Source organism: Argentina anserina, chromosome 6 (genome assembly GCF_933775445.1).
Source record: "Argentina anserina chromosome 6, drPotAnse1.1, whole genome shotgun sequence".
Taxonomy (NCBI): Eukaryota; Viridiplantae; Streptophyta; class Magnoliopsida; order Rosales; family Rosaceae; genus Argentina; species Argentina anserina.
This window is the reverse complement of record NC_065877.1, coordinates 12,330,055-12,350,985: the sequence shown is the minus strand read 5'-3', so window position 1 is coordinate 12,350,985 and position 20,931 is coordinate 12,330,055. Positions and strand designations below refer to the sequence as shown.

Here is a 20,931-nt window from a genome sequence, read left to right as displayed (position 1 = left end):
AGTGGTGGAAGTCGACAAGGTGGTGGAGATACAAGGTTTGAATATGGACAATTTTATGTAGGTGGATAATTTGAGCAGTTTACTTGTGAAAGTAATTTTGATCATGTTACCCAAGATGAGAATCATGGATCTAGAGCAGGCGGTCATGGTGCGCAACAGAAAAATAGGTGCAGGAGGAGGACAAGAGGAGTCATTGATGATCAAAATATTTCATCTGATGTTAGTTCAGTTGCCTTAAGTTTTGATTCTATCAGTTTAGGCACATAGCACAGTGGGATGTCAAACGAATCACATGAAGGTAACTATCAATCTGGTCATCCTATTTACAATTATGGTCAGTTTGGAGACGTTTATGATCAATTATTAAGTTGGGTTCATTCTTACTATCACATTTTCGGAGAAACTATTAGTAGCTTAAAAGAGGTATATGACTATCATGTTAACCATTACAATTCGTACTATATGGTTCGTATGTCTTGGGCAAAGTATTGTAGTTTTGTTGACCAACGTGCATCTTTTTAAGCACCTAGAGCTTCTTTCTAGTACTAGATAAAATTAATAATTGTATTTGTTTGTATGTAATTCAATAATAAATAAATAAATAATTTCGGAAGAAGAACGATATTTTTTTTCCAATATATCTGATATCTCTATTTTTCAAAAAAACGATATATCCCCCGATACCGATATTTTGAACCTTGGTTCCACCTAAGCACCTATGAGAAGTCCTTCCAAACACCATCACCGCCGCAAAGCCTCTCCTCATCCCACCATCCAAATCGATTTTGATATGAGATGGATCTTGGAAGAATCATGTCGCTCACATTTCTTTGGATTATTCTACATCTTTTGGAACATGTGCTCAAACGTTGAGCAACCATAGACCACGAGGCCCGTTCGACCATGCTCGTCGCACGCCGGTGAGACGAAGGGAGAGAGCGGCGGAGAATAAAATATCTTTTTATCAAACCAGGTTTTATTGTAGTCTATTTTAACCCAATTTTTTTAAATAATGTACCCGGACCCATGACCCGACCTGACTTGTTTCCGGGTAATGAAGCTAAAAGCGGGAAAATAGATTTGACGGACCTTCCCAAAAGTTTGGGCGCCAAATCAAAGTAAGCCAACTGATAATGACTGTAACCCAAAACTTTCCCAAAACCCACAATAACAAATCGTCTCCTTCATTTGATGCGATGCAATCAAGGATCAGCACCTTCTTCAAACCCTCTTCTTCTTCTATTCCACCCAAACCTGCCGACCCACCTCCCATTTCCGACACCGATGACGACGAACTGAGCATATGGGAAGAGAAGCAACACCAACAGCTCTCCACCTACAAGCGAAGAACTCCAAACCCACAAAGGTATCTATCTGCACAACCCACTTGTAATCTCACCTTAATTCCTCATTTGTCTACTTGGGCTTGCTATTATCTTGTCGTTTTAACCAACCCTTTTGATTCCAGTTGGGATAAGCAATTGGCAAACACACCCATTTCAGTTGTCGGCTCTCCGAAGCCGGAATCCAATGTACCGGGAATGACAGTGGTCAAGAACAAGAAGAGAAGCTATGCGCAGTACCACTTAGACTTGGGGCAGTCTGATTTTCTTCTCAAGACTTGTGCCGAGTGCGGGGTCATGTATGTGACTGGAGATGAGGGGGATGAGAAGGCTCACAAGGGATTTCACAATGACTATACTCGCGGAATTCAATTCAAGGTGCGAATGCTACATATACAATTGTGTGTTGGTTTCAGCTATTGTTTGGGTGCTTGTTATATTGAGTTGATGATTCGGGTTTTGCAGGGTTGGAGCAATGAGAGGATTGTGCAAGAGCCTACAGTTGGAGGAGGTCGGATACTAATGGTGTTGGATGGTGATCCTCCTGCTCAGAGGAACAAGGTTCAAATTCTTTTTGTTGATCTAGGTTTAGGATGCTTTGGGATTGTTAGAACCTTAGATAAGTAGGATTGCAGGAAGGAAGCTTGAGAATTTGCTTAAGAGGACTACCATTATGTTGTGGCAGGTTGAGAAAGTTGTGACCATGATGGAGATTGAGCTTGGCAGTGGGTGGATTCTGCCCAAGTTATTTAAGGTGACTGTGAATTACTCTGATATAGTAATGAGAGGTTTTCTTACACAAAATGACTTGAAGTGTTTGAAGTGCTATTAATATCTGCATTAGTTGTTGAAATTTGAGTATTCTTCTATCTTTGAATGATTACAAAATTAGTGATGACCTGTTATTTTAAAACAATGCAAATCTCTGTAGTTCCTATATACTTTGCATTCCTCGACCAGGTAATTTGAGTCTTTCGGTTTCTAATGCATATTTCGCATTTATATCGGTAAAGAATTTCTTTTGACATATTTAGTTGAATAAGAATGGTGCGGTATCTCTTTCTGTACGACATGATTTAGTAGATATCATTTCCATCACAACTCTATCTCCAACCTTATGTTTGCAGGTGTATCTGTTTATCTTGTCCGCAAGAATCGTAGGCTGCCTGGTTACTGAACCTATAACAAAGGCACACAAAGTTCTGTCATGTGCAGTTGATGGAAGATCAAGTTCTACTAGTGTAACGACAAATAGAACAAAGTTAACTTCTCTCCAGTTTGGGGAAATCAAATTTCACAGGGAATTCATAAGAAAAGCTCCTTCTGCTCCTGAACCGTTGAATGAGTACTTCACTGGTGCTATCATTTGTGAAAACGAAGTAGTACCTGCTGTCTGCGGCATTAGAGCCATTTGGGTTACTCCAGCGAACAGAAGGAAACGCATAGCCACCCAGTTATTGGATGCCCTGAGGTGACCTATACACTCTGAATCCTTGATCTTTATTCTCATGTGTTATTTTAAAGGGACTTCTTTAACTTTTTTCTTTTAGGATCTCATCAAGTGTATGGTATCTAAAACTCCAGGAAACAAGGATTTTAGGAAATATGATACAATATATTTGTCTTCAATACTGTTGGTGTATTAGTCTATCTCTACCCTTTACAACATATAACCAAAAGATTGATATACTAGCTCAATGCATGTTCCATTAGCATTTGGTTAAACTCTTATTCTTTTTCAAACGCAGGAAAAGTTTCTGCACGGGACTTGTCCTTGAGCACTCTCAGTTGGCATTCTCTCAACTAGCATCGGCTGGAAACGCATTGGTATCAAATTACATTGGCGGTGAACAATTTTTGGTGTACAACGCCAACAATGTGGCCTCATGAAACGTAGAAATGGTTGTAGTGATTGTAGTCTGCGCTGAACAGTATTGCCTGAAGATCTACCCACAGTCAGATGCTACTAAATATTGTAATCAAAATTCCTTCAGACATACACATTTGTTAAATGGTTACTGTTGAATGAAAAGAAGTCCTGCTCTCCAAGTTTGCATTCTCACTTTTCAGTCTGACTCCAATCGATCAAGTTCATTTCTTATTTTGTTGAAGCAAATACAAGCTATAATCACTCTTCAAGCACCTGAATGGTTTAGCAGGGTGTATAACCAAGTTGAGTGGATTTTATGACGTGAATAAGATGAAACTTCTGTCTTAGTTAATTTCAAATTAGTAAAAACTTTCATTAGTGTCAAAGTTCCAGCGACACAAACAAGAACTCTACTGCAAAACTCAACAACAAAACGTGCATCAGTAGTGAAGATGAACCAAACTCGCTAAAAGCTAAGAGCACGATCTCTTTCTCATTCTATAAGGAATCTATAGAAGTGGAACTGTGGAAAAGAATCAAGAGATATCTCTTAAAGTTGTTCCAGGAACCCTAATTTTGGAGATATTGAATAAAAGGTAAAGGCTAGTAGAGAAGTCAGTAGGAATGAAAAATCACAAGAGGCACTGTTTCATTAAGTTTCTCTTCTGTTTCCCTGGGACTTGCAGCCTCTAGTTAATTTTCTCCATCATGCGCACCGGTATAGTAGTATAGTACCCTCCACAGTCCACACCACTCTAATTCTGAATCATTGAATTGGGCGCCGGAACAACTCAATGATGGGAGAATCAACTTTATGGTGTGAATAATGAATATGACGAGGATGATCGATGGGCTGGAAATTGCCATGCACCTAAGCACCTTCGGTGTTAGCTGCAAAGGATCATAAAAGGACGGGAAAATAGTAGACTTTAAAGTACGTGTACTTTTAAGTTTATAGTTTCCCTCCTTTTAAAAAGGATATAGTGATCCCACTCATAGCTCCTCATTTAGCACCAAGACCTCCCCAAGCATAGTAGAAATTGAATTTGTATAAGTACCAGGGATGTCAAGTTATAAACGAGGAGGAGGTATGAATAGAAACACACATTTAATAAAAACAATAATATGGTCTTATCTTCCCTCATGCACATGTACGAGTGTGAAATGACCTAACTCGAGCGTATTCGATTCTATCCAAGCACTTCTATCCAATTTTATCTATATTTTCTGTTGTGTTTTTACCATTAGCAGTTGCTTATGCAATATGTTGCTTTTTATATTAAACCAGTTTGACTAAAGAAGGATAATTGATAACTATACTAATGGTACTAAAAGTGTTGTGGACAAGCATCAGAAAAAAATATCAGCATAGTTTTCCTACTGTAATGCTACACAAAAACATATCTAGCGACTTTATGTTTCATCTTATCATTAGGAGGTTGCGACCATTAGATGAAGTAAGGAACTTTCCGTCTCATTATGACAAACCAAGCACACAAAGTGCCAACACCGGGACAACGCCCACTTCTTCTTAATTAAAAGTAGTAAATCATTAAGATCTATACAAATAAAGAATAAGAAAACAAAAAAACATTATTTTCTAGATGGGCTTATTGCCTTGATTAACCCATGCCAGACCTAATAAGAAGACCCCCAAGCCCAAGCCAAGGGAAGAGAGACCACGGATTTCCATAATTGGCTGACCCAAACCCATGACCACCAAAGCTGTCGGACCATTCGTTGCACCACCATACCAGAGATGTCTAACCTTTGCCATCAGTCCTCCATTCTCAACACGGAAAGCTTGAGAACCGTATATCATATCCAAAAAATCGCAACCTCTCAGGACCAAAACATGATATTGATAGAGGAGATCCACCGCACAATACCCATACAGGGTTGAAAAGCCATGTTTGACGGCGGCAAAAAGGTTAGTTCGCCGCCGAACAAGAGAGATACTAGAGGAGTTTTGCTAGGTTTTGCCGTTCTCGTTATGTAAGTCAAATTTACTTAATTAATAAATCTAAAGATAAGACATAATTTGCCAAAGCTTTACATAAAATAAAGTTTCTTTATTACTGAGTTTATAGCGGTAGTGATATAAATCGAATTATTATTAAAAAAATATATAGAATTATGTATCTTTTTACTAAACACATTAGTTTTCTTTCAATGCCCTAATTACAGTACATTTTCACCTTATTGTTTTAGCATTTGATTTAGAAGTCTGTTCCTCACAATGTCACATACACACACAATGAACAATTGCATTGGTGCCTTCATTTTCTCTCGGCCTTGGGTTGTTGCCATTCTTGCCAAGGCTGTCTTAGGGCGCGACGATACTTCAAATCAATAACAGAGTTTGTACTCTGATCTATTACAACATTGCTCCTTCACTAGTTGCATATGGCATACCCTTGCCATATATCTCGAAGAAATTACAAGAAAATGGGGTTTTGAATGTTTTTCTTCAACCAATTAAAATTTAACTAAGAGTTACCTATTTTTTGTTAGAGGAAAATTCACCAATGATCTCTGAACTTTTGTGACATAGTCAGTTTGATTCATGACCTTTAAATTTGATTAGAATGGTCTCTCAACTCGTGTTTTTTTATCAACTAGATTTATCCTCTAATTTATGTCATTGTTCTGTTAATTGTATGACGTGGATCATGTGTGACCCCCACAAAAGGGGTAAATGACGTTTGTACCCATAATCTCGATCATAATCAACTTCCCGCCAAATTTTGAGTTGACCAAATGAGTTTAGGATTGAGAAAATGAGGACCTGATTAGTAGGGATATTGAGTGAAAACGAGTTTATGCTTTAATTTTCAGTAAAATGTCTCATTTGCCCCTTTTTGTGAGGGTCACGCATGATCCACGTCATAAAATTAACAAAACAATGACGGAAATTGAATGAATACATCTGGTTAATAGCAAAACATGAGTTGAGAGAACATTATAATTAATTTTAAAGATAAGATATTAAATTGACCATGCCACAAAAATTCATAAACCGTCAGTTACTTGTTCTCAAAGACTTTTTTCTTGGGAGTATGTGACATAATTTTACTCAGCTTGCCTGCCAAGCTTCGCATATTTTTCCTATTTTCGCTATTTTCTATCTCTCACAATTGGCATAATGACAATAATAACCATGACGCAACAAGAGCGACAGAGATAGAAGAATTACCTACAAAGGGTGATATAGGTATTTACAATTATTTAGTTTCAATTTTTCATAAAACGAAAATATAATTTTTTTGAAGTTGCTTGGTCCCCAAGTTTTTCATTCACCAAAAAGGCATGCGCTCTGCCAGATACGACCGGATTTCTCCAAAGCCTGGCCTTTTCCAACTCTTATTCCTCAAATACCCTCACCACCATACCGAATTTATCGTTCTACCTAAACCCCCCACACCTCCTCTATATAAACCTCTCCTTGACCCTGTTCAGTTCTCTCCTTGACCAACCCCAAACCATCAACTCGCCCTCTGGATTATTCAACAACCTCCCAAACACTCATCCAGAATCTGACGTCATCACGATGATGGAGGCCATAGGAGGCATCGCTTTTCCGGTCGTGTTCTGCGACGGCGAGAGCGAGTCGGAAATCGGGAGCATCGCGGTCTACCCGACAATGGAGTTCAAGAGGTTCCAGGCGGTGCTGAGCCAGAAGATCGGAATCTCGCCGAACCAGTTCTCCATCTTCATCTCCTCGCCGGAATCCCGCCGGAGAATCCCCGTCACGAGCAAGGTCAACTTCAGCGTGATCTCTCGCGAGACCAACTGCTTCTTCCTCGTCGTCCTCAAGCGTACCAAGAGCGACCGTCGCCGGAGAAACAGCCACCTCGAGACGGCGTCGTATTACTCCCCCAACAACCAAGTCAAGAACCCTCTGGAGAATGCCGTGTTCCTGAGGCGCGGCGCCGGGACCAGCCACGGCGTGCTGGGCCTGCCGTACGCGGGTCGGGTTGAGTGGGAGAATCGGGTCAGGGAGCTTCAGATTGAGAAGGAGAGGTACTTGATGAACATGGGCCTGGCGAGGGCTTCCGGGTTTGGGCTGGCCCAGAGCGGCGGAGGATACGGCGGAGGCGTGGTGGTGTGTGAGGAATGTTCCAGAGCTGAAGAGATGGGGACGGAGGTTGGGTTCCATTGGTGCGCTTACGACCCCGTTGTGACTTTCGGGTTCAGATCGCCCGCGGGTCCAATTTCCCGACCCACGACCCCTAAAAAGGATCCGAATTGATACAGATAGGACCTTTCGGGTTCTTCTTGATTTCCTGGTTAATTAATGACAAATGTTTGGGAGATGCTAAATCCTAATGATGTGAATACTACGCCCGTCTACGCGGTTTGGTATACGGTAGGGATTGTGTACCTTACCATGGCTTAGTTTACAGCAAAGGCAACCCTTGTGGAGGAGGATGCTAGACTACTCGACGGCGTCGTTTAGGAGGTGAAACTGTGAAAGTGTGGTTTTTGGTGTGACTTGGTTCCTACCAGAGTCCTTTTGTGTAAAGGTTTGCAAGTGAGGAATTGGCAGGTTGAACCAAACCAGTAGTGGAAAGAGTGTAGGGTCTTTTGGAGTTAGTTTGGCCTCTTCTTAATTTGTAGGTTTGAATTAGTCTTTTGAGCTTTGCTTTCAATGTGATTCTCCAAGCTCGAATTGAATCACTGTGTTGCTACCTGAGTTGGAAAAAATATTTTCTTTGCCTTTTTCTTGGATGAGTTCCTATCCATCTATATCTAATTAAATGTTAAAGCATGCAGGTTCCTAGCTGGATGACTTTTGTTTGAGATTATTATCTATATTGACTCATTGAGCTTGTCTCTTTCTACTTTGCAGATTTTACTTCGTGTTTATACTTTGATTGAAATTTTATTTTCATGAGAATTCTATTTTCATTAATATAAATTTTAAAAATTGAGAATTATTTTGTTTAGAAACTATTTTCTAGAATTTGAAATATGATTAGAATTACATAGAAAAGATTGGGAATTAAAGAATGACTCATCTTTTTCATAAAAATTAATAAGGGAAAACAAAGTTTAAATTCTTTATCTTTTCCCGTATAATTTGCATTATTCTAGGAATTTCACCTTAAATAGGATAGATTATCAAATTTATAAAATTTAATTAAATTTCTCATTATTTTCTCTATCCAAACACAACATAATCGAAAGTTGGACATTTGGTTGGATATAACATTTCTCTCATGAGCTAGGATAACTTCCTTAACCAGTGGCACATAAACAACCTTAACCAAATAGGCGTTAGTGAAAAGAACGTTGGGACCGTATCCAGTGACCATCTGGTATGCACTAAACGCTTGGCAAGTTGTGGGTTTGAAACGAATAAGTGTCGCTGCATGCAACATCATTACATATCCCCATGCAAAAATCGGCAGGTTAGTACCCATAACCAAGTCCGAGCTCTGCTAGATCGTGCAGTGAATGAACATGAGGAATAATATGTTCAACGATGATCCCAGTAGACATGCAAAATGAAATCATCAAAGTCGTGGGGGTGAACTCTCCAACGGTATCCATTCAAATAGATTTGAGAGGATAGGAAGGGTGGTGAGCCCTTAGGATGATGATCATAGCTAAAAACTTTAGCGAATGCAGCGTTTCTTGTGGAAAGCAAAGCGACGTGTGACTAACGCGTCGATGCTCTTAACGTATACCATAAAAATACCGAAAAATGTCCGCATTCGGTTGGATAGGGTCCACTAATGTCACCTTAAATACTTTTGTAAGAATGGAATGTTCTCGGTTGGAGCCTTAGCAAATAAGGACTTCCTTGAAATCTAGCAAAAGAATAAGCTTTGCAAAATGAGCGATGGGCATCAAAGATTGCCATGGAGGCATTAGAAAACACGAGAGGCATCACAAGCTCCTATGAAGGAAGGGATGCCGCCACCGACGGCCTTAATGCCATGGAGCCGACGAAACTTGGCCTCACCGTGTGGAGCATGGGTGAGGTGGTCCTCTAATCGCTTCGTGAATATGAAAAATAGATGATCATGTGAATTGCAAAGAACTCGAATCATCATATCTTGTTCAAAATAACAAAAAATGATCTTGTCAAAACCGATAAGACAGCAAAACTGAACCCATGATTCAAAGAATCTTGAGTTACATAAAGCTACTGATGCAGGCAAGCAAATCTATGTCTGCAGGCTAACAAAGCTACTGTCTAAGTTTGAAAAAGCTAATGTCAGTGAAATCTGACAGATTTATTCCTCTCCATTCCTAACACAAATATCAAGATGAAAATCCATCATTGGCATGTATGGCCTTTAAAACTTAGCAAGGCACAAAGATATAGAACACAATCTCCGCACGAGATCTGTAAAACAACTACCTGCGCCATAGGACAGTGTGGGTGGTTACGTAATTAGCAAGACACTCGATTTCACGGCGGGACATTCTCAAAATGAAGATTAAGAGAGTCAACGACGCGGTGAACTTCTTTAGACAATACGCCGTAGGATATTGTAAGAGGGGGGATTGAAACAAATGACAATCCCATCGAATGTATCACATGGCAATAGAACTACATTCTTCAACTTTAGAGTTGGAAAAATATGGTATTGGAGCAGTTGAATACCAAACAATTTGGGTGGTAAAAACCATCCAATTGGTGTGGGTGGTCACCAATAATAATAAAATCGTTTGAGCTATGAAACGACTTGGAGAAAACCGGAAAATTAACAGGAAAGCCATGTCAAAATAACTCAAAACCGGATGAAATTTGGACTAGGAAAACGTGGCAGCAAGGACTGCTAAAATATGCCGGAAAAAATGACGAGAAACGACGAAACAAATCGTCGGAAAAACTTGTCGGAAGCCGGCGGCGGCCGGAGCTGGCCGGTATGGAGGCCGTAACTTCAGGTCCGACAGGGAACGCCGTCCGAAACCGGATGGCGGTGCCGGAAACGCCGGCAAATGGCCGGAAGGCGGCGAATACGTCGGCAAAACGTCGGTAAAAGTTCCGAAAACGCTGGAACAGTAACCGGGAAAAACGACGTCAATTTTGACGTTCCGAGTTCTGTTTTCCAAATTTTAAGGTCCAAAATCACAATGTAGTAATATTGGGGTCCCATGTAACCCAAAAGCGGCCAATTTTAAAAACCACGTGAGTTGTAAACGTTGACCATGCATGCTAAGCTAAAACAAATAAAATTCTCACAAGTTTATCTTGTAAACAAGAAATACGAGAAATTTTATTGAATATGCCAATATTTAATACAACACAAGCAAGCTTTCAATTCCAATAGACGACTTAAGCTAAAGTCGAGCAATAATCATGACAATGCCAACGTCATGCTTGAAAAATAGTAAGCAGAAGACATAGTCAAAATAGAGTGACTAATCAAAAGTCCGTAGCAACAACAATCTTGCATATCGGATTCGGCGGAGCCTTAGCCTGAGGCTCAAAAATGTGTTTACTTGAGAATGGAAGAATGTTACGTTTCCATCTCCAAAATGCCCTCAAGAAATAGATACAGGTGCCAAAAATGACATGTGTTTCTCGGATGTGGAGCATGTTTCAAGGTCAACTCTGGTAATACAACGTCATAGACATTTATTGAATCACTTTAAGTGTGTCCCATAAAATGTGTTATTTTTGGGATCTTTTGTCAGCAAATAGTACTGCTTCAGAGTAATGAATTTCAACTCAAATAAATGAGTACGTAGACCTTGAGATTATCATTTATAGACATGAGTTTAAGAAAACTCAAACATTCAAATAACAGTCGCAATGGCGACGCATCCATAAGAAACGAGGGTTGTATAGGTTTCGAATAATCGAAATATTCAAGTATGTAACCGGAATTAGGAGGGTTGTGATGTATATGGTCACAAAATAATCGATGCATATCGGCGATTCTCATGATCACACCCAAAACAGCGGTGTACTCAGACAACCACACGAAATCGATTTCTTTCCTTTAAATAATAACATGACTCCCCCAGGACCGCCACACGAAAAACGTCGACCAAGAGGGGAATCATATCCCTTTTTGGTCTCATCGGCGTAATAAGAAGGCCGGAAAAGAAGACATAAAAAAGGCTAATAGCGCCCGATAATTTATATATATATGTTAAAAAGCACCAACTTTAAGAAAAACATACTTGTTGGTTTGCCAAATAGACCGAATATAAGTAAATTGCTCTGCAAATCGATCGTCATGCATGAAGTTGCTTGATGAAGTCCTTTTCGATCTTCGTCCGATGACATAAAAATTTTGGGAGGATACGATCAAAATCGTATGTAGATGACAAAAGTATCGTCCATCTCGGCATGAATATCATCACCATAGTACGACGAGCAATGATTTTACCTATACGAGCACGTGAAATATCGTTAGAAATAAAAACGTGCAAATGAACATTTAAATAATGAAATAAGAAAAAGGAAAAGGAAAAAAAAATATAGTATGAAGCCCAAATGGCTATTGTGCTCGGCAGGACATAGGCCCAAAAGGATAGAGAAAACGAGAGTGGCTTCTCTTGAGCGAAGAGTTTGCTTGTGCAGTTCGTGTTTCTTGCGTAGATATGCGGGAGGAGCAATTTTGAATCCTTTAATGCGGGGTCCTGCGGGGAAAAAAAATATTTGTGCGGAGCGAATGCGGAAGAGACCCTGCGGGGCTGCGTGCAGGGGCTGTAGGGGCTACGTGCAGGGGCAGCAGGGGGGGTCGCAGGGGCTGCAGGAGCTGCGTTGCGGGGCTACAGAGGTAGCAGCGGGGGGGGGGGGGGGGCTGCAGCGACGGCGAGCAGGGGCTGCGCCGACGGGAAGATGTCGGAGGCCGGAGACGACGGCGGCCGGCGGTGGAAAAGAGAAAAAATTTATAGGGCTCTAAAAGTTCAGGGTTTTAGGGCAAAGTGCGTGATAACGTGTTTCAGGATGAAATAATTGTGTATTATTGAATGATATGGGGGCCTATATATAGGCATTACAAAACCACAATCCCGTAGGATTCGAAGTTCTAATCTATTACGGAGATGCTAATCTATCTCCTAACAAGAAACCTATTAGGCTAAGACACACACAAGGGTAGAATAGTAATTCTCCCGGAACAAGAATTATTTTGTTTAGAAACTATTTTCTAGAATTTGAAATATGGTTAGAATTACATAGAAAAGATTGGGAATTAAAGAATGACTCATCTTTTTCATAAAAATTAATAAGGGAAAACAAAGTTCAAATTCTTTATCTTTTCCCGTATAATTTGCATTATTCTAGGAATTTCACCTTAAACAGGATATATTATCAAATTTATAGAATTTAATTAAATTTCTCATTGTTTTTCTCTATCCAAACACAACATAATCGAAAATTGGACATTTGGTTGGATATAACATTTCTCTCATGAGCTAGGATAACTTCCTTTAAAGTTAGAAATTTGTTTAGAGCAAATCATGGAGTCATTAAATATTTTAAACTCCCTTAATTTTGTTTACAGAAAATAGTCAAAGTGATAACATATGGTCTTACTTATAAATTTTAAATTAATAAATAAGTAGCGACCATTTAACACGTGACCTGAAACTGTGACTGATAATTTAACGATTGTTTTGTATTTCACACAAACTTACAAATCAACACCGGTCATTTGATTCATGAAAAGTTAGAACAAATGACCTAAATATTGAGTCAGGCTAAAAGTTAGAAATTTGTTTCGAGCAAATTGTGGAGTCATAATTGTCGTGAAAATATTTTGGATGTACTAATAATTGAGTTACCAAAACAGTCAAAGTGTCTAAATTGACAGCGTATACTTTACATTTGAATTTCAAACAAACGCCAACCGTTTAACATGTGACTCTAAACCGACAGTAATAATTTACCGTTCGGTCTATGAACAAACACAATTTATTTTACACGTGAACTCTCTAAACTGACACATATCGTTTAACTCGTGAACCATTTACCGTCCGACGACTAGTTTCTCCGAATTCCGACTCTAGGATCATGGCATGTTGAGAGCCCTATGCTTCAAGTAACGAAAAATAGAGCAAAAAGGTGACAAATAGGATTGGGGAAAGAGGTACAGCTTGAATAAGCTGAAGCCAACATCACCATACCTCTTCTCCAGTTCTCCCCCTCATGACACTTATCAGTCTCATCAGGAAGTCGTAGCAGTCCTACTCTAAATAGCAGATACAGATAGAGAGCATCCCTTTGCGTCGATTTGGTGCCTGCAACTCCTGCAAACGTATCAGCCTTTCTTTTGGTACACCTCTCACTCTCTCCCCGCCTAACCCTTCCCACCTCCCCTCTAATCCACTGCCACGTGTCAAATCGTCCAAATGTCAAGATCATAAACGCGAGTAGCTTCCACTCTCCTGCTTCGGAGAGTGTAAAATAATAGAGCAGCGACGGGGCTATACGGCCCGAGTAGTGGAGGCACGACGAGCTGAGCAATACGGAGTGGCGCGTGCGGAGTGGTCACGGGTCGTGGAGCGGGAGGCCCAAACAGATACAAAGGCCTTGTTTGGTCCCACAATATCCTCTCTAGCCAAAACAGAGCGATTAACTTCTGAATTAAACTACCCAAAATAAACATTTTCATTGGGAAGCCAAACAGGCCGCTAGTAACTCATTCTCCCACTCTCCTTTATTAGATGAGAGGGAGAGCAACACAGTATTACAAAACTCGGAAAAAAAAAAACCATCCCGCTTTTCTGAAATTCTCCAGCTTTGAAACCCAGAAAAGCCTTCTGGTTTTTTCTTGTGGTCTCTGAGATTTTCAGCCATGGCCGAGTTTCCTCCTAATGTTTACGACGCTCAACTGTGGCTTCCTTCTGAGACTTTCTTCAACGACGTCGTCCCGTCGTCTCCACTCCCACCGCTGCTGCAGAGCCGTGTCTCCTCCACCACCACCGACGACATCGCTCGTCGCCTTGCCGCTCTCACTCTCCTCAAACAACGTCGCTGTCTCGGCCTGCACCTTCAGGTCAGCCTCTGTTTTGATTCTCTTTCGCACACGCGCCTTTACTAGCTTCTTTCTTCTGCATGATCAACTGAAACATGCTTCGTCTTTGTCCTCCCAGCGGTTCAGACCCCCGGTTCGGACCGGCCAGCTTGATTGCCAGTACTGCCAGAGTTATCTTCCCGGCCTCGGCAACGCCAGTGGAGCCTACCTTCCCGGGACTGAGCTCTATCACCACAACCCGTTCCCGAACCCGGTCCAGCTTCCGGTACTATACTGAGCCGGAAATTTAATTTAATTTTTTTCTTGTTTTTCAAAATGGCTCTTGGTCTCGTCTTTTCAAAGCTTTTTCGCTCTTTACATCTTTTTATGAGTAAATGAAGGAGTTGTTACAAAATCTGATGATGAAATTTCGATTAATTACAGGTTAGTGATGTTGGCCTTGTGGAACCTAGACCTAGGGCTTTGAGCAGGCTTCATAACCAAGTTCAAATCCGAAACCAAAACCAAAACCAAAACCGCATTCTCCAATTTCAGGGAAATGGGATTGCCCCAATGCCTGGTGTCAAGAGAGTTTCCGGCGGCACCGGTGTTTTCCATCCCCGGGTTGTGGGCTCAACCACAACCATGGTGGCTCCTGAGGTCAAGAAGAAGCCTGGTGAGTGATTTCATGGCATTGTAGTATATTTGGTAGTGCCATGTATTTGGGTGTGTTTGTCATTATATGATTATATTTGTCAAGACATGTGAGGATATGTATAGTACTGTGTTTTAAGGTAATTTTGTTGAGCATTTGGGAGTAATTGCATAATGCAGATTATTTTTGTGCTAATTTACCAAGTTCTGTGTTTTATTTTATTTTATTTTTTATGGCTGTTCTATATTTTTGATAAAGGTGAAACTTCATCATTTGCTTTCCTAGTTCAGAAAGGTTGTTGAGTGTGGTGTTCATGAGGTAGAAGCGAACCCTTTATTAAATTCTTTGCAGAAGTGAGCCCATTATTGTGTAGTATTGGCTGGACTTCATTGATGGTTGTTTCTGTTTCTGTTTATGGACTGGTGGGGAATATGGGTTTTCTTGTCAATGTATTTTCAAGTTTCAACTCATCATAACTCTGTTAGCTGAGAATTGCAGGTTGTATGTTTGTCTGCCCTTCTTGCTACTGAAACTTCTTGTTATAGGTAACAATGAAAAGTCCATTTAAAACATTCCTTGAATATGTTCCATTGTTGCTATAGTTCCTTGAAGTTTCAAATCCAATCCTAGAAATAGTCCGAGAGCCAATTCAAGCCATTATGTCTATTACTTGGAAATGGTTGTTTTTCTTAGCAGTTACTTGGAAATCATCGATGATTGAGAATTTAATCTTCTCTTGTAATTTTTGTTGATCAACGGTTAATGATCATTCATGTTGGTATTCGTAGTCCATTTATGATGAAAGTATTGAGAGAATAAATTTGTAATTGATATCACTCGCATGAATTATGTCTTACAGTTTTGTTTTGGTTAATGTTTGAATTACAGGGTCAAAAAATAGGCCAGAGAACAGAGGCATTCAGCAAAGGAACTCAATGAATAAATGCGTTAATATGGGCGAAGAAAATCACCAGCTATGTCCTGATGTTATATTACCTCAAGAGTGGACGTACTGAGCTCAATTAGTACCTTCCTGTTGTGCAAAGTGTTGTTGTAGTCTCTTAATAGAATAAAGTTCCATCAAACTAGAATAGAAGGTCAATTATCTGTTGGGTTTTGTGAAGCAGGAATTGAAAGAAGTGTAAGGGTGGAGTTGAATAAGTTTAAGGGCCTAGAGAGTTGTTCCTCCTCGCTCTGTGTTGTGTGTGCTTAGTCTAGGAGCGTTGTAAAAATAAATAAAGGCAGGGACTCAATGTTAGAACTTAGAAATATGGAGATTGATCTGCTAATTTTCTGTTTCTCAATATGGTCCATGACTCCATTTTCATTACCAACATCATTAGTCTTGTATATGTTTTCACTGTTACCCCTTCACGTCCCATTTGGATCAGTCGATCAGAGATTTTTTTGAATACTTTTTTTGAAATTCTTGTATGCACGGCATGCAATTATATTATACAATGTTAGCTGTTGTTGGCAATATACCGTGTGTATATAAAAGTCATCGTTGAATTTAACTATTAACAGTGGGTCGTGTATATACAAGCCGTGAACCGAAGGCTTTGTGTGTAATGTTGGGTCGAGGTACTCATGTATATACAAGTCGTGGATGTATATAAAAGATATCGAATTTAAGTATTTATTTGAATCCGCGGCCGTTTAAGTGCTAGAAAATAGTTGTTCGTCTACATACCGTCTAATATTTTTTCGAACCTTGATATTTAACCATTCAATTTGTGTATTTGCAGTTTTACAGTTAAACCGTAAATATACATGGTGTAAAACTATCTAACACATGGTGCACCGAAGACTTTGAGTAACTTTGTCAACAAATCCGTGATATAAAAGGCGATTGTTTGTTTCTTGGGTCCGTGTCCGTCCTCTTCTTATTTTCCGACGAAGGACGAGAATGAAGAAAGCGATCGAACTTCATCTCCACCACCACCAGTGATATCAGCGCATTCTCTCTCTCTCTCTCTCTCTCTCTCTCAGACTCAGGTCTAACACGACGATGGGGGTTCCACAAGCAATGGAGGCCGTGGCCGCCAGAGCAGAGCTCATACGTGAGACTCTCCAGAAGAGCCAGACCGTCACCGACAGCATGGTCGCCATTCTCGGCTCCTTCGACCACCGCCTCTCCGCCCTTGAAACCGCCATGCGTCCCACCCAGGTCTCACCCTCTCCCTCTTTCCTTTTTCCTTCACAACAATGCCATGATCTAACTGCCAACAAAACGCCGCCGTTTTGCCAAAATTTTATTTCTGTCTCAAATTGGGACTACAAATTTAGGATTCTGATTCAAATGTGTGCATGGTAGATAAGAACGCATTCCATTCGGAGAGCGCATGAGAACATTGACAAGACATTGAAGCGAGCAGAGATCATTATGGGCCAATTTGACCATACACGCAAGGTTAGCCAGCCTCTTCATCTTCTCAAATTATATAGAATTCAGAATGTGATTCGTAAAATTGTGTTTTGTTGGTTTCAGGCAGAGGCGAAAATACTGAGAGGGCCACACGAGGACCTCGAAAGCTATTTGGAAGCCATTGCTCAGTTGAGGAGCACCATCAACTTTTTCAAGGTCAATAAAACACTCAAGAGTAGTGAGGGTGTCATTAACCATGCCAATAACTTGCTCAACAAGGCAATCTCCAAGCTCGAAGACGAATTTCGACAGCTTCTCGCAAACTACAGGTTGCTTATTTTTTGAACTCCAAGATCTTGCATTGCTTAAATACGGTATCAATTATTGAACTGAACTTTATCTCTTTTTGTGTTTCAGCAAGCCGGTGGAGCCTGACCGTCTGTTTGACTGTCTTCCCGACTCGCTAAGACCATCCGCAGATCAGTCGGGGAAAGATGGTAATGGGAAGTCTGAGCAACAGCAGAGGAGGTTACAACCTGTCATTTACACGCCGCTGACTCTTATCCCCCCGAGGGTTCTGCCATTGCTGCATGATTTAGCACAACAAATGGCTCTAGCTGGCCATCAGCAACAGCTGTTTAAGATTTACAGGTAACTTAACTCATGTTGCAGCATTGCAGCTCTTTTTTGTACTATTGTTTTCTTATAGCAGTTTTCATGTCATACATGTATTAGGGACACTCGTTCTTCAGCTTTGGAGCAGAGCTTGAGGAAACTAGGTGTGGAAAGACTTAGCAAAGAGGATGTCCAGAAAATGCAGTGGGAAGTTTTAGAGGCTAAGATTGGGAACTGGATACATTACATGCGGATAGCTGTAAGTAATTGCCACTTTTTTTTAGCTCATTTGGTTGTTATTTTGTTTGTATGTGGTAGTTTCTGTTGTAGTTGCTAAATAGTGCGACTGGTTTGAACAGGTAAAACTACTGTTTTCTGGGGAAAAGAAAATATGTGATCAAATATTTGAAGGTGCTGAGTCGCTCAGGGAACCATGTTTTGCTGAAGTTACTGGAAACAGTGTCTCTGTGCTTCTTAGTTTTGGGGAGGCTATCGCAAGAAGCAAGAGGTCACCTGAAAAATTATTTGTTCTTTTAGACATGTATGAGATAATGCGAGAACTTCAGTCAGAGGTATGCAACTTTTTGGTGGAGAACTAGACCATGCAGAATATACCACTATGTCTAGAACACTTTCAGGGTTGCTTGAAGTATATCCTGTACGCTAATTCATAGGGATAGAAATCCGGTTGGATACCTAAATACAAGCAATTGTTTTCTAGTTTCTGAGGACACACACAGAGGCACAATTAGTTGCTTTCACACTCAAAAAGCGATCACATTATGGGCTGCTTTCCGGCCATTCCAAGTCATTATGTTTAGTTTCTTTCTTGTGGCCTCAGTTTCCAGTGGGTTATATAGGTGGAGTTTCCTTAAGTTTTAGTGAAATCGGGGTTGTGGCTTAACATATGTAGATAAGATGGTCAGTGGGGTAAACTAAACCCAGGATCTAGGAAACTATATACACGGGATCAAGTGTAACAGTAGCAGAGAAAATTATATGGATATTTTTATTACGCAAGGATACGTAGAAGAAGATATAGGTTTGGCCTAATTTTTGTTATTAATGCTGATCTTATGTCGGCAGAGTAGTAGTAGAAATTAAAACAATTGATGGTTTGTTACGAAAATTTATAGATTTTTATTTTTTCAGATTGAACTTCTATTTGGAAGTAAACCGTCCATAGAAATGCGGGATGCTGCATTGAGTTTGACGAAGCGCCTAGCTCAGACAGCCCAGGAAACCTTTGGTGATTTTGAAGAAGCAGTTGAAAAGGACGCCACAAAAACTGCTGTTCTTGATGGAACTGTCCACCCATTAACAAGCTATGTGATAAACTATGTGAAGTTCCTTTTTGAGTAAGTAGTTATACATTTACTTTTTTTTTTCTGCGATTGATTCGCTGTTTCATGAGCTTGAATGTTTTCAGTTACTTTTGATGAATGTTACTTGGATTGTACGCATGGTGAATGTCTATGAGGACATCATTTAACTTTCGAGTTCATGATTGCATATGTGTATAGTAGTTAAAACATCTGTTGGCTGAGTTATTCACTTGTTGGCTTTGTTTTATTTTCTTATATAACTTCTTTTCTCCCCTTTCAAATGTATGGGCCTTGTCGACATTACTGTGTGATCGAACATTTGGCAAAGTTTCATTGTTCACACATATATCTGACAAATTTTCATCTTCCACAGTTACCAGTCTACACTTACACAACTCTTTCAAGAGTTCGCTGATGGTGATGGTGATGGCCAGTTAACTACTGTAACTACAAGAATTATGACGGCTCTTCAGAATAACCTGGATGGAAAATCTAAGCAGTATAAGGATCCTGCTTTGACTCAACTATTTCTCATGAACAATATTCACTATATAGTGAGATCTGTACGGAGGTTTGTTTCCTATTTAAATATCTTTCAGTTTGAAAGATGATGATTCTGTTTGCACGCTAGTATGCCATTTGAATGAATTATATAAATAAATACAACAGGTCGGAAGCAAAGGAATTGTTGGGGGATGACTGGGTGCAGATACACCGAAGGATTGTGCAACAGCATGCGAATCAGTATAAGAGGGTTTCTTGGGCAAAGGTTCTATTTCTTTGTTTTCTGTCCTGTACTTTCATAAGCTTCTGTCCTACTACTGGTAACAGGAGTGAACATGCTCCGTCATCAAATGATGTTTTCTGTGCATAGTCATCGTACGTGGGTTGTTTTATTCCCTGCCGCTGGGAATTTAGTGAATTCATAAGCTGTGTGCTTCTCTAATATATTTTTATTTCTGTTTTCTTATCAATTGTGCAGATTCTGCAGTGTCTTACTGTCCAGGGCACAAGTGGTGCATCTGATAGTGGACTTTCTAGAGCAACGGTTAAAGAGCGGTTCAAGACCTTTAACATCCAATTCGAGGAGCTTCATCAAAGGCAATCACAGTGGACAATTCCCGACAGCGAGTTGCGAGAGTCTTTGAGGCTGGCTGTAGCTGAAGTTCTTTTGCCTGCTTACAGATCATTTGTTAAACGTTTCGGGTATGTTTCTTATATCTGAATTTTATTATTTAAGAAATATAATATCTTTGTGGTATTTACCTTGATGGGAATCGTGTGGCAGACCGATGATCGACAATGGAAAAAACCCGGGGAAGTATATAAAGTTCAGTCCTGAGGCTATTGAGTCCATGTTGAATGAATTTTTTGAGAGCAAGACCTGGAGTGATCAAAACCGTAGATAGTCTGTTTCCAACGCCAGGCGCTAACACTAATTCAGTTTATTGTCATTTGTAATGTATAGTTCATCAAAGTTCTTGTACTGTATATGAAAGACAAAATTTTCAAAAAATATATTTTCTGCTACCAAATGAGGGAAGTTGAATTTGTGAAAAATTCTTGACAAGAATTTCTTCTTTTAAATTTGTTTTTGTTATGATGAATTTACAACTGAATGGAAAGGAAGGACCACTCATTTCTTGGTGTGAAGTAGAGCTTTTTCTCTTCACAAGCTTTGTGTTCAGGTTGGCAAAAGCGAGTGGGTTTGGTCAAGGTGAGCCCGCTTGTACTATTTTCTCCTCTTATAAGTTTGATGGTGCAGAAGATCTTCTACAGAACCATTACAGTCTCAGTACTTGCAGAGTGAAGTAGTTTGACAGA

At 40.1% G+C, this 20,931-nt stretch overlaps 3 protein-coding genes across 3 annotated transcripts; all 3 read left to right on the top strand.

Moving 5' to 3' along the window:
- Positions 1-1,196: 1,196 nt before the first annotated feature.
- LOC126799496 (protein CHROMOSOME TRANSMISSION FIDELITY 7) lies at positions 1,197-3,399 on the top strand. Its single transcript, XM_050526707.1, has 6 exons — positions 1,197-1,366; positions 1,469-1,721; positions 1,809-1,904; positions 2,029-2,097; positions 2,471-2,814; positions 3,092-3,399. Exons 1-6 carry the CDS (start codon positions 1,197-1,199, stop codon positions 3,231-3,233), a joined length of 1,074 nt encoding a protein of 357 aa, XP_050382664.1. The 3' UTR covers positions 3,234-3,399.
- Positions 3,400-13,901: 10,502 nt separating this feature from the next.
- LOC126800332 (uncharacterized) lies at positions 13,902-15,949 on the top strand. The gene is made up of 4 exons (XM_050527688.1): positions 13,902-14,186; positions 14,284-14,430; positions 14,589-14,820; positions 15,688-15,949. The coding sequence occupies exons 1-4, from the start codon at positions 13,986-13,988 to the stop codon at positions 15,813-15,815; spliced, it is 708 nt and encodes a 235-aa protein (XP_050383645.1). The 5' UTR covers positions 13,902-13,985; the 3' UTR covers positions 15,816-15,949.
- A 791-nt stretch (positions 15,950-16,740) lies between these two features.
- Positions 16,741-20,635, top strand: LOC126799069 (exocyst complex component EXO70A1). Its single transcript, XM_050526186.1, has 11 exons — positions 16,741-16,969; positions 17,117-17,212; positions 17,291-17,496; positions 17,585-17,818; positions 17,903-18,041; positions 18,142-18,354; positions 18,935-19,140; positions 19,481-19,678; positions 19,777-19,876; positions 20,090-20,313; positions 20,396-20,635. The coding sequence occupies exons 1-11, from the start codon at positions 16,811-16,813 to the stop codon at positions 20,514-20,516; spliced, it is 1,896 nt and encodes a 631-aa protein (XP_050382143.1). The 5' UTR covers positions 16,741-16,810; the 3' UTR covers positions 20,517-20,635.
- The last annotated feature ends 296 nt before the right edge of the window (positions 20,636-20,931 follow it).

Coding starts and splice junctions, on each gene's coding strand:
- LOC126799496 (XM_050526707.1), top strand. CDS start 1,197: ATGCAATCAAGGATCAGCACCTTCTTCAAACCCTCTTCTTCTTCTATT. Junction 1,367..1,468: donor AGAACTCCAAACCCACAAAG/GTATCTATCTGC, acceptor TTTTGATTCCAG/TTGGGATAAGCAATTGGCAA. Junction 1,722..1,808: donor CTCGCGGAATTCAATTCAAG/GTGCGAATGCTA, acceptor CGGGTTTTGCAG/GGTTGGAGCAATGAGAGGAT.
- LOC126800332 (XM_050527688.1), top strand. CDS start 13,986: ATGGCCGAGTTTCCTCCTAATGTTTACGACGCTCAACTGTGGCTTCCT. Junction 14,187..14,283: donor GTCTCGGCCTGCACCTTCAG/GTCAGCCTCTGT, acceptor TTGTCCTCCCAG/CGGTTCAGACCCCCGGTTCG. Junction 14,821..15,687: donor TGAGGTCAAGAAGAAGCCTG/GTGAGTGATTTC, acceptor TTTGAATTACAG/GGTCAAAAAATAGGCCAGAG.
- LOC126799069 (XM_050526186.1), top strand. CDS start 16,811: ATGGGGGTTCCACAAGCAATGGAGGCCGTGGCCGCCAGAGCAGAGCTC. Junction 18,042..18,141: donor TACATTACATGCGGATAGCT/GTAAGTAATTGC, acceptor TGGTTTGAACAG/GTAAAACTACTGTTTTCTGG. Junction 19,679..19,776: donor ATAGTGAGATCTGTACGGAG/GTTTGTTTCCTA, acceptor TAAATACAACAG/GTCGGAAGCAAAGGAATTGT.